This window comes from Diorhabda carinulata, chromosome 2 (genome assembly GCF_026250575.1).
Source record: "Diorhabda carinulata isolate Delta chromosome 2, icDioCari1.1, whole genome shotgun sequence".
Classification (NCBI taxonomy): Eukaryota; Metazoa; Arthropoda; class Insecta; order Coleoptera; family Chrysomelidae; genus Diorhabda; species Diorhabda carinulata.
Genome location: NC_079461.1, coordinates 25,048,754 through 25,067,153, shown reverse-complemented (window position 1 = coordinate 25,067,153; position 18,400 = coordinate 25,048,754). Strand labels below are relative to the sequence as shown.

The following is an 18,400-nucleotide window of genomic DNA, read 5'->3' as shown; positions in this document are numbered from 1 at the left end:
CTGGAAATTTGATGAGAAAGCTGTGCACAAGATTGGTGCCCTGTTTGCTCACAATGGAACAAAAACAGCGTCATGAAGATGTTACCATCGAGTGTTTGGCAATGTTTCACAGAAATAAAGCCAAATTTTTGCTCCATTTCATAACCATGGATAAAACGTCGATTCATCATTTCATACCCGAAACAAAAGAATCATCAAAGCGAGGGAGTGAAAAGGGAGAACCGACTACAATGAAGGCAAAGACCGATCAATCTGCAGGCAAGATCATAACGTCAGTTTTTTGGGATGCGCGTGGCATAATTTTTATTGACTATCTTGTAAAACGGAAAACTATCAACGGCGAGTAATATGCGAACTTATTGCAACGTTTGAGCGAAGAAATCAAGAAAAACGGCCCCATTTGGCTAAGAAGAAAATGTTGGTTCATTAAGACAATGCACCAACTAGCACAATTAATGGCAATTTGGAGGAGATTGATGATTCCTATTATAAAAAGGCTATCGAACTTATTGAACATCGTTGGGAAAAGTTGTATGAAGCTAAAAGGAGATTACGTTGAAAATGAATATATATTTTTTTCCAAAATTTTTGTGTTTTCTTTGTTGGGCCAGGTACTTCTGGCCTTCTGGGACCATCCTCTTATTGCTTAGTATAGCAATATTATACTAGAATCAAAATTTAATGATTCCTTACTCTTCTTAAGATTCATTTTAAAATTGCACGTCGGCATAATACTTCTAAATGACTGCGTTAAAAATAAAAATATTGTTCAACACAATTGGCTACAAGAAACTTTGCTTCCGTATATCGAATTCCTCTTGTGTTTATCACACCATTAAAAAACATTGTTCTGATCATCTTTATTTATTATTTAGCAGTAGTTGTATGGTGTTTTGTGCCCTGTAATACCAATTTTTTCGAAAATGCATTCGCCCTGACATCCTTTCAACATTTTTTTTTTATTTTCAATTGATTCGTTTGTCAAATGATAGAGTTCAAATTTATCAAACACGCTGTATTTGACGATTCATCCAGAGCCAGGGAAAAAGTTTCCAATGAAGAAAATAAGTATAGGTAATAAGCAATAAATTTCAATTATATCCGTTATTAAAAAACTTTTCAAATTCCTTACACTTACTAAGTTCAGTAACAAAATAATTTAGACAAGATCAAACAATTTAACAATTTTAAGTAGATGCTTGATAATAGCATCTAGTTTGGGCTCACAAATAAATTGTATTCCAGGATATTTCGTTTTAAGACGCTGAAAGTATGAGAAATTTTATACCTCCCACTGGAAAAGTATAATGAAGCAGAAATCTATCGGCATTGTGATACGAGGGTTCTCTGAGAAATTACCGATCCAAACTTGAAGATGTTAGTTGTGAATACAAGTTGGGAAATATATTTGCGCATACGTTGGGAGACTCTTACTCGAAGACTAGATAGGAAAGAGGACGATCGCAATGGGGCTTTCGACACTTATGGCGTCCGGTAAACCGGAGGATACATAATTTTCGTAAATATGTCGCCAGGGATACGCTACGTTCGCTAATGTCCAGCAAATGGCGTCTATTTGTTATTGTTTAGTAGTAATAAATAAGTTTAAATCATTGTGTAGTTGATGGCTACATAAATGGCATTGCAAGTGATCGTAATAACCGTAACAAATTGGGTATCAGATATACATGATTATTTTCTGTGTCACTAGTAACATAATTTTTTTCATTTTTAATAAACTATCAATTGAAATATTTTAATTAAGCGATAAAATGATAAACATAAGCAGATAATCATATTTTTTATTAATTAGCTCAAAAATCTTTGACTATTTTTTTAAGATATTTATTTAAATTATCATAAACTGAGCAAGTGGATTTTAATGTTCATCTACAAGTTAGGTGTTATTTCAAAATAAAAAATCAAATTGTTTTGCCTACTTTGATCATTAAATAATTACATACAGGGTGTTTCAAAAAAATGTGATAGGATAGACAGAAAACTTTAGGATAGATAGAAAACTGAAAAAAACTTTCGTAACACATTTTTTACGATTTTTGTTTTGAATATGTTTTGGAATCTGATACATCCAATGAATTTTTTTGTCTGACTCTCATAGATGGCGCTAATTACACGGTGCGTACCTAGTAGTAATGAACATAACTTTTTAAATATTAGATTTATTAAGCAAAATTTCAAGTGACCTTGAACATCATTTAATTTTACACCAAAAACATACTCTTGATAAAACTCGATACTGTGAACCGTTTTCGGAATATTTTGATTTGAAAATTATGAAGTAATAACCGATGCTGGTATGAAGTAATGATAAATGTATTAATAAAACAAAAAATCACAAGATGAAAATTTAAAAAAAAGGCTAATAACATATAATAGAATTCAATTTAAGTAGGTGTTCAAAATATCTTCCGTTTTCACGAATATGGGTGATTCCATTATAACTGTGATATTCAATGTCCTGTATTGTTTTTTTGTACTAGTCATTAATTAATAATCAATTAATAAAAATTTTGTGTTAATTGAATAATTCTTAAGATATTTAAACATTATTTTTATACAATATAACTTGCCACTTAAAGAAAACTTATACTACATCACTTGAATGTCAGTACCGTGTCATGTCCATTCCTAGAATTTACCGATAAATTATTAATTTTTTTTGTCGTAACAAATGATTTAAACTAATTACCTTATAAATTCTAATGTTTATGATCAAACTGAGGAAAATTGATGCACTTGTTGTTTAAAATCTTAAGTTACCATGTCAGTACCGTGGATAAATGAGTCAGTACCGTGGAACTCAAAATCCGACATTTGTGTCTTGCTCGTGATACTTTGAAGTTGTAGTAAATTCCTCTTAGAGTTTTATTTTTACAGTAAAATAGATGAATAATATGCATAAAAAAGTTAGAAAAGTTAAATTTTAAAATCTTGAAATTTTGAATACAAAAAATCACAGTTAGAACGGAATCACCCATATACATATCGATTCTTTTTTTTTAAACTGCCTTTATCTTTTAAACGGTTGGGAGTCATTACAGTGACGTTAAAATCTGTCTTTCAATTCTTGAGTTGAATTTACCTCTGTAGCATAAACTTTTTCTTTAAGATACGACCAAACTGTGTAATGCAATGGATTAAAATCGTATGACCGAAACGGGATAAGTTGTGTTTGAAACAACCTGTATACGCAGTACATGGATTGAAATGAATTGCAAAGCTCATGTTCATTTTTTTATAAAGATCTATTAAAATTTGGACTAAATCGAAAACTAATTTCAAAGAAAAATTTTGTTTGTCAACTGCACTTCGATGAGGAAGATATCAAAAGTGATAAAATAAAAACGGCCAATGGTACTAAAGAATTGATGAGAAAAAGATATATGCTATTCAAACTTAAATTTTTTCAAATGTTTTTTAGTCAATTTCAAATTCTACTTTATGTCAAATTATAATAAAAACAACGATAATAACTATTATTCAAAAAATTTTCAATTCTTTTAACCATTAACATATAAATACGATCACAGCATTCTGCGGTAAAAATTCCAAAAACCAGACATTGGCAACAATGATGCATTCTAGTGAGGCAGCTCGAAAAATACATTGCGATCGTCCTCCGTGGATTATTACTAAAATGACATCCATTCTGTTTTACAATCGTATAAGTGGAAATTTTTGAAATCGTTGGTGATATTCATACTGAACACACTATGTAGTGTAGTGTGTAAACAGTGTGTTCAATCGTGTAAGTGAGTTGTTATGAAGATTTTTCTGAAAATGGAGAAAATTGAATATAGCGCTGTCATTAAATATTCTCTTTTGTAAGCCATGAGACTCTAAACCATCATTTACAACCGTGAAATTTTGAGCTGCTGAGCTTCTAGAGGACGCTCACAAACTGCGACAACCAGCGATATCATCGAAAAAATTCACCAAATATAGACCAAGAGCCAGTGACCTATTTCAGGTGGTCATTTCAAAAGTCACGAAACTTTCTACAATAAATCCTCTATACCTTCTGTAAATGAAAAGCCACTTCTGGCAGGCCTGTGTGGTCGGGTAAACTATCCAAAAATTTTATGGAGGATAAGAAATAAGATTTATTCTAGTTGACAAAACACTATGAATATTTATAAAAATGTATTCGTGTTAAGACAATTTTAAAGTATCGTGAGGTATATTTCTAGATGTGTTGATTTGCAATCTTCAACAAAAAAATTTTTTTTGCAATACTTTAGTATAAAATATTTAATCTGATAGCAAGATCGACGCCCGAGTAAAACTGAACTGCACCCCAAAAATGTTGAATCGTATGCAACACCCCAAACCGTTAGAGGATCCCTCCTTTTTATTCATACCAATGTAAGGACGTTTGAAATGTAAATTAAGAAATATAAAAGTACGTCACGGGTACAGTTAACATCAATAGACCATCTACGAATTGTCACCCCTAAAAGAAAAGAATATAGAGAATATAATGCGTTTTAATATTTTTCCCACAGTAGGTATCCTAGAGAATATCTGTGTCAAAGGTACAGAAAAATCTTTGAAAAGTGATGTTTTGTCTTACTTGCACTCGCACGGACACGTTTTTCGCTCTGGCAGACTGTTGTTGATGGAATTTCGTTCTAGCATTTTATATATTATCAATTGTGGTAATTATATACTTTCACGGTCACCTGGTTTTTTGGCTCTAGAAAATCGAAAAATGGATGGATTTTAATGATCTTGGTCTCAAAATGTTCCATTTTACGGCGAATTTATAAAAAAAATTAGTAGAAATACCTGAAATGAAAATTTCTCATAATTTTACTGTTTTAAATCGTAAAAAAAACGGCTTTGCAAAATAATCCTTTACAAAAAATTATCTCATTATCAGATAAAGTTCTTATATTTTTTTTGTATTCTACATAAATTAATAAACAATTTAAAAAAAATCCAATTTTTTCAGTTTTTATAGCTTAAAATGAAATCGATGAAAAACAATCAATTTTCGTGAATAGTTTCGTACTATATTCTTCAATGTTAATAGTTTTTGGACCATTAAAAATCGAAAAATAGATAAATTTCATAATTTTGGTCTCAAAATGTTCCATTTTACGACGAATTTATGAAAAACACGGGGGTAGTGGCTGAATTTGCGATTTTTAATAGTTTTAAACCTTAAATAGTAGAAAAACTTTTTTTTTCAAAATATTTTTTTATGTAAATTGCGAAAAAAAATATACGAACTTGATTCCACGACGTCAGAAACAGTTACGAAGGATTATATGTAGAAAGTCATTTTTTTGCATTTAAAGTCATGAAACTGTAAAAAATATTTATTTTTTTTAATTTTCGTATTTTTGTTTTATAAATCCGCCGTAAAATGGAACATTTTGAGACCAAGATCATTAAAATCCATCCATTTTTTGATTTTCTAGAGCCAACCTAACCTAACCTAACCTAACAAAAAAACCAGGTGACCGCGAAAATGTATAATTACCATAATTTTTTGTAAAGGATTATTTTGCAAAACCGTTTTTTTACGATTTAAAACAGTAAAACTATGAGAAATTTTCATTCCAGCTATTTCTACTAATTTTTTTTATAAATTCGCCGTAAAATGGAACATTTTGAGACCAAGATCATTAAAATCCATCCATTTTTCGATTTTCTAGAGCCAAAAAATCAGGTAATCGTGAAAGTGTATAATTACCTCAATTGTTTATTTATTTTATTTATTCTGTTAAAATTTGAAAACTGATGAATTGATAAAAATGGATTTTTTTTTATAAATATTTATAGCGTTCCAATTAGGAGAAATGTAAATGCTCTGGCAAAAATTCCATGAAGACAAAATACTGTCGGAAGTAATTTCCTAAAATTTGATGACTTATACCTTTAACTAAAATGAATCTTATTTCTTACCCTTCTTAAAATTTTTAGGTAGTCTACCCCGACCACACAGGGCTGTCAGGAGTGGCCTTTTCATTTTCAGTAGGTATAGAGGATTTACTGTAGAAAGTTTCGTGACTTTTGAAATGACCACCTAAAATTTGTCACTGGCTCTTCCTCTAATAGTACTATGCGACCGTTGGAATCACTGATTGACGAATTATGAACACGTAAACTAACCGCGCGTTGTGTAGTATGTTTGCTCACTTTGGACCAAGCGCGTATTCGAATGAATATTTCCTAGGCTTTATTAACGCTGTTTGAGCAAAATAAGTCGAATTTTTTGTCTTAATTCATAACTATACTGCTGAAACGAAAAAACAGTCAAGTCAGTAGATCGCAAAAAGGCGAATCTACTCCGAAAATGGCAAGGACGGTTTCATTGGTGGCGGAAACTATTATTTGGTACAGTCTAGGCTTATGTTCATCGGCTATCTTAACAAAATTGAAACAATAATGGGAGTGTTTGCTTAATAAGATTAAAGGAGAAATTACAAAAAAACAGCCACATTTGAAAAATGATGATGATGAAGAATGATGACCATCATCATATATACCAGATCTGACCCCCAGCGATTCTTTACTGCTTCCTAATCCTTGCAGGAGATAGATTTTCATCGGAAGATAACGTTATCGCTTACGTGAAGGCCTATTTTGAGGATGAAGATAAATCGAAACTTTCGATACTGTAATAAACTTTTCACTGCTTAGTATTCATTATAACTTAACTCACTGGACTATTATTGTTGTTATTCTGTTTATTCATTGAAAACTTCTTTGTTAAAAATGAATCATAACCATTTCTAATCGTTACTAATGAACTGTTGAATATATTGTCAGTGTTATTATTTGATTTATAATTTTGCCTGTTATTAAATACTCGTGTAAATGACCATGACACAATGCAATATCCAAACATTTTCATTCTTAATCTTAAAAAGATAAAAACGATTGATAAGAAACGTTAGAATGATATAATTTGAAAATATAATAATTGAGAATTCTTTATCGCAGCGTTACTTCTATAGTGTCTATATGAGTCATGTTTCATTAAAAAAAATGAGAAGTCAAGTAATTTTTTAATGTTCAGAAATCGATAAGACATTAATTTTCATCCAATGAGGAATATTGAAAAAACAAATTCTACAATATGGAAATTTAATGGTAATATTATTCAGAAAAACAATGAATACAACATAAAAAATGATGCACGTCGTCGGTTCATGTATTAGTTTACAAATTTGATTACATCAAAGACTACAATCACCCTTTCGTCTTTTATAAATTCGAAAATTAGACCAGGTTGTAATTTTAAAGACCAAAAAAAGAATGATAGTAGGATGAAACCCATTGGAAAAGGAAGAGAATATAACAAACTGGAGTCGGGAAGTGGAAGGGGGGAGTTTTTGAGGGAGAAAACAGTTTATCTCAATTTGCGGCACAACTAGACAGAGAGAGTTCTATAGAAAAAAGCAAAGTTGTAGGTAATAAAAAGAATTGAAACTTATGTCTCCACACTTTTTTTACATAACCTCAAAATTTATGTAAATAAGTCAAATACCAAGTTTTTGCTTTTTTTAAAAAAAATGTTTTTTCAACGAAATTCAGTGAAAACTTTTCATTTCATGTCTAAAAGACAATTGTAATTTTTTTGATATCAAATATTTTTTTTACCTTATTTAGACTTAATATCAGAAAAGCATCCTATTTTTTACCGAAAATACTCACGTCAAAATATCGGCTTTGTAAAAAAAGTATAGACTAAAGGCTAAAAAATTTCGAATTCGAAAAATATTTTCAAATCATTATAGATATAACTATAATTTTAGCTATTAATTAAAATTTCATACTTATGTTTATCAATTAAAAATGGAATTTCACGTTTTTTGAGTTTTGAGTTGAATTAAATTTTAATTAATGGCTAAAAATTGAATATAATGATTTTTAAAAAATTTAGATTCGAATTTTGCTGCAAAACTGCAAATTCTATAGGAAAAAGCAAAGTTGTAGGTAATAAAAAAATTAAAACTTATGTCTCCACACTTTTTTTATATAACCTCAAAATTTATGTGAATAAGTCAAATACCAAGTTTTTACTTTTTTTAAAAAAAATGTTTTTTTAACGAAATCCGGTGAAACCTTTCCATTTCATGTCTGAATCACATTGTAATTTTTTAGATATCAAATATTTTTTTACCTTAGTTAGACTTAATATCAGAAAAGCATCCTAATTTTTTACCGAAAACACTCACGTCAAAATATCGGCTTTGTAAAAAAAGCTAAAAAATTTCGAAATAAAAATAAAAATAAAATAAAATTGCTTTCAAATCATTATATAAATATAATTTTTAGCTATTCATTAAAATTTCATACTTTAATTACTTATGTTTATCAATTCAAAATGGAATTTCACGTTTTTTGAGTTTTCAGTTGAATTAAATTTCAATTAATGGCTACAAATTGAATATAATGATTTTTAAAAAATTTCGAATTCGAATTTTGCTGCAAAACTGCAAATTCTATAGAAAAAAGCAAAGTTGTAGCTAATAAAAAAATTAAAACTTATGTCTCCACACTTTTTTTATATAACCTCAAAATTTATGTGAATAAGTCAAATACCAAGTTTTTACTTTTTTTAAAAAAAATGTTTTTTTAACGAAATCCGGTGAAACCTTTCCATTTCATGTCTGAATCACATTGTAATTTTTTAGATATCAAATATTTTTTTACCTTAGTTAGACTTAATATCGGAAAAGCATCCTAATTTTTTACCGAAAACACTCACGTCAAAATATCGGCTTTGTAAAAAAAGCTAAAAAATTTCGAAATAAAAATAAAAATAAAATAAAATTGCTTTCAAATCATTATATAAATATAATTTTTAGCTATTCATTAAAATTTCATACTTTAATTACTTATGTTTATCAATTCAAAATGGAATTTCACGTTTTTTGAGTTTTCAGTTGAATTAAATTTCAATTAATGGCTACAAATTGAACATAATGATTTTTAAAAAATTTCGAATTCGAATTTTGCTGCAAAACTGCAAATTCTATAGAAAAAAGCAAAGTTGTAGCTAATAAAAAAAATTAAAACTTATGTCTCCACACTTTTTTTACATAATCTCAAAATTAATGTATCATATATCAAGTTTTTGCTTTTTATTTTTCTTGAAAAAAAACGGTTTTTTCACGGAATTCGTTGAAAAATTTCCTTTTCATATCTCAAACACACTGTAATTTTTTTAATTTCAAATATTTGTTTTTTATCTTATTTTGACTTAATAGCAAAAAAGCAACCTAATTTTGGAATCACACGTTTTCTGGTAATCAAAGTGTAAACGGCTAAAAATTGTTCATAATGATTTTTTAAAAAGAAAGTAAATATTTCAATGAAAAGCCCACCCACTTTTTTAAAAAAGCCAATGTTGTAATGTGAGAAGTTTCCATTGAAAGATGTTGCTTTTCCGATATTAAGTCAAAAGAAGATAAAAAATGAATATTTTAAATCAAATAAATTACAGTATATTTGCGTCATAAAAGGTTTAATTTTTTACGAATTTCGTGAAAAAATAATTTTTTATGATAAAAATAATAAACTTAGATATCTGAATTTGAATTTTTTTCCCTTAAATACTCTCCCCCTTCCACATCCCGACATCAGACCACTCATAAATTATTTTTTCTTCCATTTTTATGTTCTCTTCCGTTTCCAATGAATTTCATCCTACTACAATTTTCTTTCACTTTTTACCATTTTCAAAGGTTTTTAGCCTTGGTTTACAGTTCGGATAAATCTGTTTGTAATACAAAGGGAGACCGAAAAATACTGTCACTTCCTTAAACTAGATTCAAATGAACAAATTTCTTATTTTTTAATCAATAATGTAATCATTATTTTTATTAACATTTTACCATCTAGTGAACAATGCTTCACTGTTGAATCGATAAAGATCATTTTGTTTTTGAGTAAAATATTTTGGAAATTATCCAAGATAATTTTGTAGTAATCTGAATAAATGGAAATCGAAGAGAGCGATATAGATATCGATACCTTCCACCCCAATTGATTGATTTTTCTAAGGTGCGTCTTGTATTGTCGTCTTGCAGAATAATGTCTTTTATGTTGACAATCGCCAGATACTTTATTCATTTTATCATTTTCGCAGATATTTTTAAAAAATCGCAAATTTTTAATCTACATTTCTCAAGGTTTTTGTAAAAAGTAATAATGGATTTGTTCCGTAATCTAGCCGCGCTCTGTATATGCAAAAATGATCAACAGAAAATAATTTACGAACCTTTTGAGTCCTATAAATTTTGATAAAAAAAAATAATGTTCCAATCAATCTTGAAAAAATAAATGTAAATAAAACAAACCTCCGCAAGCATCTTTGAAATCTGAACAGCAATCTCCCAATTTCAAACAGGCGTGATCACAATAACACGGCTTATCGTTAAGGTCCTCTATAATTGCATTAACAGGAGCTTTTTGTACCACACAGGAAGAATCTCTCCCTGTACAACACAGTTTTGCTTCATGGCAACTTCCACAAATTACAGCACTCAAAAAACGCGTAAAAATTAAAAAAACGAAGGTAAAATACATTTTATCTACCATTCAGATTTAATTCTATATATAATTAATGTTATTATTTTCGAAAAATAAACACGCGTGAATTTCAAATTACGGCGGGATGATAAATTCTCGCTCGTTGCTAACCGGTCTTCGGTTGAAACTGGAATGCGAAAAGCGATGAACACAGAAAAGAACCGAGAGCAGCTTGTGGCTGCAGGAATTTCTGAGCAGTTAGTGGAAACGTGGGAGTGCAGTTTCAACGGTAGGACAGGAATAGAAAGAAGTATAATGCACTTGCCTGCGGCCCGCTATCCGTGTGGCTGGATTTTTTTAGGGTTTGTTGCACCTATTATTATATTTTGGTCGCGTGCCGGTCGTTGAGGACTAATGTCAAGATCAACAACCGGATATTTAACACGCACAAACATTTCATCGTCGTGATTTGATCGTAAGAAAAAATATTGTGAAGCTACGTAGACGAAGAAAAGTAATTTCGCAATTGAACTTTGAAATTTCAAAGCTTTTTGATCAACTCTCTCTTAATCCGGTGACATCGTATTGATTCATTTTTCCACATAACACACGAGCTTTCAAAAGTATTGGTCCCTATTAGTATCTTTAACCTAAAGAAACGTAAGAAAACCTTAGAGACCGAAACATAAAGGCTCTTAAGAAGAATATACAAGGATAAAACATATACGTAAGGTCGTTTCGTCTAAAATCCAATGTAAAAACTAATAGGACGTTAAATTATCGCGACAAAAATAAACAAATCCAATCAAAGGTTAATTAATAGTTAATATTTCTTCCTCTACATCTAACTTGCGTATGAATCTTCATAATTTCTTAACTGATATGCCTCCATAATTCAACAGCTCCATTCATAATCTCTGCGTAATGTCCGGTAAATTGTTTTAACAACAAATTGTTCTGGTCATACGAGTGCCACTACTTAAGTGTTGAAATATGGCAACACTGATGTAAATATGTCAAATCTGACATTGCCATCATAAATTTTGATGTGACTTTCACATTTTTAATGGTAAACGTACTCAGAAATCGTATAACTGTTGTTATAGTTTTACAGATAATTGATACATTCATCTTGGTCAAAACATGGAATTTAAACGCGAACATTTTCGTGCAATGATTTTATAGACCTTAAGTTTTGAGATATGGCAACAATGATATAAATCTGTCAAATCTGACATAACCATCATAAAGTTTGACGTGAGTTTGACATTTTTAAAGATGAATTTAGAATGTGTTGGCGTTTATTGCCTATAAGAGGCAAATGCTTAAATAGGCTAAGGCAAAAAAAATACGTAAATTTAGTTTTTTACCAGGGACAAATAAAAAACAAAATTATATAGTGACATTCTTTATTTTTTTATATTTATCTGAGGAGCAAGTCAGTTTTAACATATTTTGGTGGGTTTTAACATAATTTTAAAAATCAATACAATTATAATAGTAATTAAAAGCGGTCATCAACTCGCTTTTTATCAAATTAGAAGTACATTTATTTCTTACATCAAGCCACTTCAGTGCCACCTGTGAAAAAATCCTTTCCACGGAACAGTTTAATCTAGGTAAACTAAAAACGAAGGATAAAATACGGAAAATGTTCGGGATTTCGGTACTAGAAAACCCTTGGAGAGAATATCATTTTCCGAAAAATCATATCATAACGTTTACACTCTTTTAGAATTCCTAGTTGTCAGGTTAGGTCAACGGGATTCATTTTCTGTCCCTTGTATGTTTCTATTGCCCATTTTGCCACTTGTATTTTGTAGTGTTACGTGGGCCATGATCTTTATGTACTTGTTATTGCAGAAAAAAACCACCATTTGCGGCTTATCTAGAGCTGTTTCCCCGATTTTAGTTTTTATGGGTTTTTATGATCCGCTGACAGGATGTTTCATTTGTTTTTATTTTTTTTTTCACCTTAAAGGTTATTAATCCTCCTTGACGTTCTTGATAGGTTACTGATTCGATTTTTCTACTTTTTTTGCATTCCGACTAACTACCTTATTTATACATTGTAAATTTATACATATTTATACATTTATACATTTATAAATTGATTGTAAAATACGTCTATATTGGTAAATCACTGATAACTGCTCAATAATAATTATGAAATCCTAAACCTAAATCTATCACACCTCTCTATTACGGTCTATAAATATAAATAATAAAATATAATAAATAAACTTAAGTAATAAAAATGAAATGTTTTTGTAAGTTCAGTTTTAAATTCGAAATTGCCACCGAACATTGAACGCGAAGTTCGGAACAATGATCTTGATCTGGTTTGGGATCAGTAATCAACTGATAAGTGAACTACCTGACGTCAAATCGTAGTATCGGAAAAACTATGATCTGTCAGTTGTCACCAAGCAAATAACTTGTTTTTAACTGTTTATTTTCTTCAAAGAATATTGAAGACATATGGGAAAAATCAATTTACAAATTAAAGCTACCCTCGAGGGTATTGAAGAGTTGTTTACCAATCATCCAGATTATAACTTTCTAGTAAAGATAAAATGTACTAGTTGTGGCGAAGAATCTAATAAGTGGCATGACATTTCTGAAAATACTAAGTATCCTGGAAAAACTGGAAAATCGGAAAATAATTTTATAGCAAAATGTCGACTATGTGGACGAGAAAATTCTCTCGATATTGTTCCTGGTAGTAATGGTAATAAGTTTATTACATTACATTAAATCTTGTGGCAATAACTTGTTATGAACCGTGGCTTAACCTAGTAGTTGAAATATGGGAATGTTTTATTGTGATTTATTTTTTATAGGTAAATACACAAATGAAGATGTGGGCAAATTCAAAACTCTTGTAACCTTTGAATGCAGAGGAATAGAACCATTTGAATTTACACCAGGTGAAGGGTGGTTAGCTAAAGCTGAAGAAAGTGGAAAAGTGTTTGATAATATTAATTTGTCTGAAAAGGAATGGGTAGAATATGATGAAAAAAGTATGCAATCTATTGGGATATATGAGTTTGAATCTAAATTCGTTCCAGCTAAATAAGTGTTCATATCTTATGGAAAATTTAAATACGTTACTTTAAATAAACTTTCCTTACTGTCTTTATATTCAATTAAAATGGTAACCAACTTTTAGTATAACAAATAGTATCAAGAATTATAGCTTTAATAAATATTGCTCAATATTTGGTTTGGTTACTAAGTTTTTTGTCAATAAATTAGGTACAATTATGTCATGTTCTATTCTTCTCGACAACTATATCTAAGGATGAAAACAATGGTGACATGTGGTAAAAAATTTTGACGCTCTGCAATGTTTCCAATATTGAAGTTTGTTTTGAAACATTACAGAACCCATTTGCAGTTATCCACGGATTTCTACCACGAATATTCTTCAACAAAATAAACTTTTGCAAAAAATGTTAATAGAGGAGACATATAATGACATTATAACAGGCTACATAATTTTACTACCAAAAATTGAAGATAAAGTGGATAAATTATTTTTAAAGACTTGTTTTTGAACATATTGTGATTTAAGTATTTTTTATAACGTCCATACAAATTTATCAAGTTTACATTTAAAAGCTGACGCAAATCTTTCAGTTGAATTCGAAGCCCCAATATTTTTTCAAATTTTATTCAACTATTGCAAAGGACACTTAATAAGGAACCTATTAACATAAAATTGTGATGTATTTTTTATAACTTCAAAAAAAATTCATAAAATTTATGTTTGAAGCCCCAAAATTTTTCCATACTACATATAAAAAATACATCACAATTTTATGTTAATAGGTTCCTTATTAAGTGTCCTTTGCAATAGTAAAATAAAATTTGAAAACATTCTGGGGCTTCGAATTTATAAAGAACTATGCGCGTCATCCCTTAAATAAAAATACTTAGAAAATCAGTTTAGAAACGTGAAAAATGCTCATATTAAAAAAAATTTTATTCACCTCAATTTTTTGTGGTAAAATTATGTAGCCTATAATAATGTCATTATATGTCTCCTCTATTGACATTTTTTCGCAAAAGTTTAGTATATTTTGTAAAAAAGTATTATTGGTAGAAATCCGTGGATAACTTCACGCAGGTCATTGCAGAACACCTAAAATGTTTTACCATATGTAGGTTTGTCAAATTTCCATTGATTTTATTAGCATCAGTGTTGAAATGAGGAATTGTTGAAACAGTCTGAAGAAAAAGGTAAATTACAAAAAACTACTGTATGTCCTTAACGAGATCTTTACTATATTTTATATATTCTTCCATTTTTAATGTTTAATAAAAATTGCAATGTCTCGATTTTCAAAAATATCAACATCTAGTTGGGATATTGCAACATATGGCATAGAATAAGGAGAATTATTAATTTCCTCAATTATTTGTTCATGACATCAACGTGCACGTTCAGTATTTCTTTGGAGGTTCATTGGGATATAGAAGAATTTTTTAGATGCTCACAGAATTCCATCTAACTCAGCTAATAAATTTGTAAATGCAAGAAATATGCCATGATTATCAAAGTATCACTTTCATTAAATCTGTGGAGAGCCAATTCAAAGCCCCACAAAATTTAACATAGTTTCTTACATATTCTCATTATGCATCTGTATATTAAATTAAAAGCAGAATCTGATTGAGCTATAACATTGTTTTATCCTAATAACACTTGTTCCATGCAATTATGAAGATGGCTTTTGAAGTTTTTGTGTCTTTATTTTTAAACTAAAGAGCTTTAGATTACTGACTCCTATTTCTATCCAATCTTAATCGCCACTTGAAAGTAAGCAGTTTATATATTGGTATATTCACACACAGATATACCACCACTTCATAGTGATTCTTGATTTGCCAGTGTATGTGTATCAATTGAACTCATCCTGTATTAGTTCAAATTGTGTTTTTGAAGGTGTGTTTACATTTGGTTTATAAATGAGATGATTAACATTTGGGTTTGAAACTGAACATAGTGGGGATTTTTGGTGCGTTCTTTATTACGTTCGGCGGCCTATTACCCTAATTTTTTCTCTACCGGTGGAGCTAGTCTAGTCTAATGTATTTGAAATGTATCTATGTAACAAAATCAATTTTGCTGAATGTCTTGACGTTTTATTCAATTATCGGAAGTAATAAATTGACAAAACAGTCAAGGGAATTTATAAAAATAATTCATTATTAGACTACTTTATATAACACCCTGTAACAATAAAATCTATACTATAATAAAACTGAAGAATCGGCGTGTCTGTCCATTGTTTTTTTTTTCAAAAAAATAATTGTAGGTGATAAAGGAAGTGTAGCTGAACACAAAAATACAAATTTGAGAAAAGTGTTCGTCTGTCTGTCTGTTTGTACATGCTACTCTCTGAAACTACTGGACGGATTTTCATAAAACTTTCATTAATTTCTTCAGCTTCGCCTGGAGCTATATTTGATCAAAAGTGGTGTACGAAAAAAAATTATGTTGATCTAAAGTTAATTACCAAACTTTTGTTTAGCACTTCTCTTCGCCGCTGCCTTCAGCGTAATTTATAATAATAAATCAAAAAATGATATTAAACATAATTGTAGTGTTAATATTATAAGCGCCATCTAACGCACCTATTCATTATCTATTTCAAGCTGGAAGATATTTTTAAGCATAGCCCAACCTTATCTCGCATGTCACATCTTGATTTGACTAAATTTCTGCAGATGGCACTTTTTCAATTCGCGTAACAAATGAAGGTAGATTGTCATAATTGTCAAGGGTTCTATTTTGTGTTTCGTTCGACGACACAGATAAATTATATTTAGTATGCGAAATTATTTTTCAGGTTTTCAGTGATAACTGATAAAATAAACTTTTTATCAATTTAAAAATAAGTATCAAATTTCTGGTGATATACATTTAATAAGGTTGATAAATGAAAACCACTTCTATTTGTATCAATTATTAACAGTGGAGAGCGAGTATTAAATCTGTGGTGCATTCCACTAAGCGTTCACGGTGCCTGATACACTTTTGGGCGTTCCACATAGCCGCCATGATCGTCGTGGTCGCGGCAAGAACTGCACAAAGAGGTGGGTCGAAGTGAGCTTTGAAAGAATTTGCGGGATTTTCAAAACTCGTTCGGTAAAATTTACAGCCTAAAAATCTACAAAATAGATAAAACTAGCGAAACTTTCGGAAAGGATACATTTCATCCAATACTTTTACTCTTACCAGGTTTCTAAGTAATTATTTATAGCAAATAAATGCGTACAATCTAATACCGTATTTTAAAACACAATAAAGCAATAAGAAAAATTGCTATAAATATATGGCTTCTGCGTAACCTGGTATTGAATAAAATGTAAGTTTATCGAAAGTTTTAGCTTACAGTTTTATTAATTTTTGTAGATTTTTAAGTTGTAAGCCTATTTACTAGGTTAACTTTGTAATTGATCGAATTCATTACATACTTTTTACAATAACAGATTAACACAAAGCGTTTAAATTTGGTAAGTATCAAGATGGGGTTTTCTATATATCCTACGACGATCTATCACCCATTAAATTTAAAACTTTAACGCAAGTTTGACAAAATATTTTTCAAGATTAAATTCCGGGTTATCTTATCCATATCCCAAGGTTAATATCATCTACTTTCGACATTTTTGATTATTTATACACTACAAATAAATATTTATTGTACTTGAAAGATCGCTGGCCCAACCTGTACCCTACAAGCAGCTAGTACTGCGTACACGTCTCACATCTATTGTTAAAATTATAAATACCAACATTGATCGGGGCCTCCCCGAAAAGCTCGTATCACGTCACGTCCGTCTCAGCTTGTTGCGCCATGAAAATAATTCCTTTAACATAATCCGAGAAATACGATGATAGAGTCTTTGGAATGGTTTAAACAAAGCGTTGATGTTTATAAATGTTGAGAGTGGTACATTTATATTGGTGCGCATTTGTATCGTTCCGGAGAGCGCATGATTTCTTGTATGTGTGGAACAACTCATGCGCATGACGTGTGCCTTGACCTAATATAGTTAAATTATAAGGCTAGTTCATCAGCTCTTCCGCTAATTCAACAGACGTAATACAATTTTAGATGGTTATATTTCTTCTGGTACCGTGAACAGTTGATGCTAAATATTTTTTTTTGTGTTATTTTGATTTCCAGATGATCGCTTGAGAATATAAAAGTATAAAATATTGGAAAATGTAAACACCTATGTAACGCCGGGTTAAATATTATTGTAAACTGCAATGTTACACATTGGTCGCATTCAGCGCTACTGATACATATCGATAACAATAACGATCGGGAACATGTTGAGCGTTCGATGTCAAGACTTTTTTTTTCTATATCTTGTTAGTTTATGACAGGTATATTTTCAAAACAGAGGCTATTTTGTTTGCTTACAAAGAATTGCGGAGTATATTCATTACTCACCCACTTTTGTATGTTTATAAAAATTGCCATTATAATTCAAATCGAAATTATAGAGAGTAATTCATGAAGTTCCAATTCATTTTTCTTATTTTCATAGACTATTTCAATCATGTGTATCATCGAACGATTCCGCTAGAGTTGTACAACGTTTTCGTCCGCTGATTATGACCATTATGACGTTATTGGGTTAAGAGAGACTGCACTCAACGACATTTCGTCTCCAGTATTTCGACAGTAATGAAATTGATGAAAAGCAGTGATTCGTTCCTCAAAACTATTCAAATTTTTTGCTCAAATTTAAAGTGAAAATACAAGGTTATTACGGGCAATCTAGATTGATCGTGGTTCACTCGGAAGGCTATTAAGAACGTTATCTTTTATTTTTCACGATTTGGAAAATTAGGAAACTCTCT

At 30.0% G+C, this 18,400-nt stretch overlaps 2 protein-coding genes across 3 annotated transcripts in view; one reads left to right on the top strand and one right to left on the bottom strand.

Moving 5' to 3' along the window:
* The window catches only part of LOC130904017 (somatomedin-B and thrombospondin type-1 domain-containing protein), a 205,882-nt gene extending 195,110 nt beyond the window's left edge, over positions 1-10,772 (bottom strand). Inside the window, exon 1 of one of the 2 annotated variants that reach the window (XM_057816512.1) lies at positions 10,341-10,772. In XM_057816512.1, the coding sequence (XP_057672495.1) occupies positions 10,341-10,581 (241 nt within the window). In that variant the 5' untranslated portion in view covers positions 10,582-10,772. The remainder of the gene's footprint in view (positions 1-10,340) is intronic. The other variant, XM_057816511.1, reaches the window with a different exon arrangement.
* A 2,145-nt stretch (positions 10,773-12,917) lies between these two features.
* On the top strand, positions 12,918-13,667 carry LOC130903568 (UPF0587 protein CG4646). The gene is made up of 2 exons (XM_057815750.1): positions 12,918-13,243; positions 13,356-13,667. Exons 1-2 carry the CDS (start codon positions 12,994-12,996, stop codon positions 13,589-13,591), a joined length of 486 nt encoding a protein of 161 aa, XP_057671733.1. The 5' UTR covers positions 12,918-12,993; the 3' UTR covers positions 13,592-13,667.
* The last annotated feature ends 4,733 nt before the right edge of the window (positions 13,668-18,400 follow it).

What these genes read in the sequence shown, in the direction of transcription:
- LOC130903568 (XM_057815750.1), top strand. Translation starts at nt 12,994, where the DNA reads ATGGGAAAAATCAATTTACAAATTAAAGCTACCCTCGAGGGTATTGAA. An exon ending in TATTGTTCCTGGTAGTAATG is followed by an intron (nt 13,244 to 13,355) that starts GTAATAAGTTTA and finishes TATTTTTTATAG; the next exon opens with GTAAATACACAAATGAAGAT.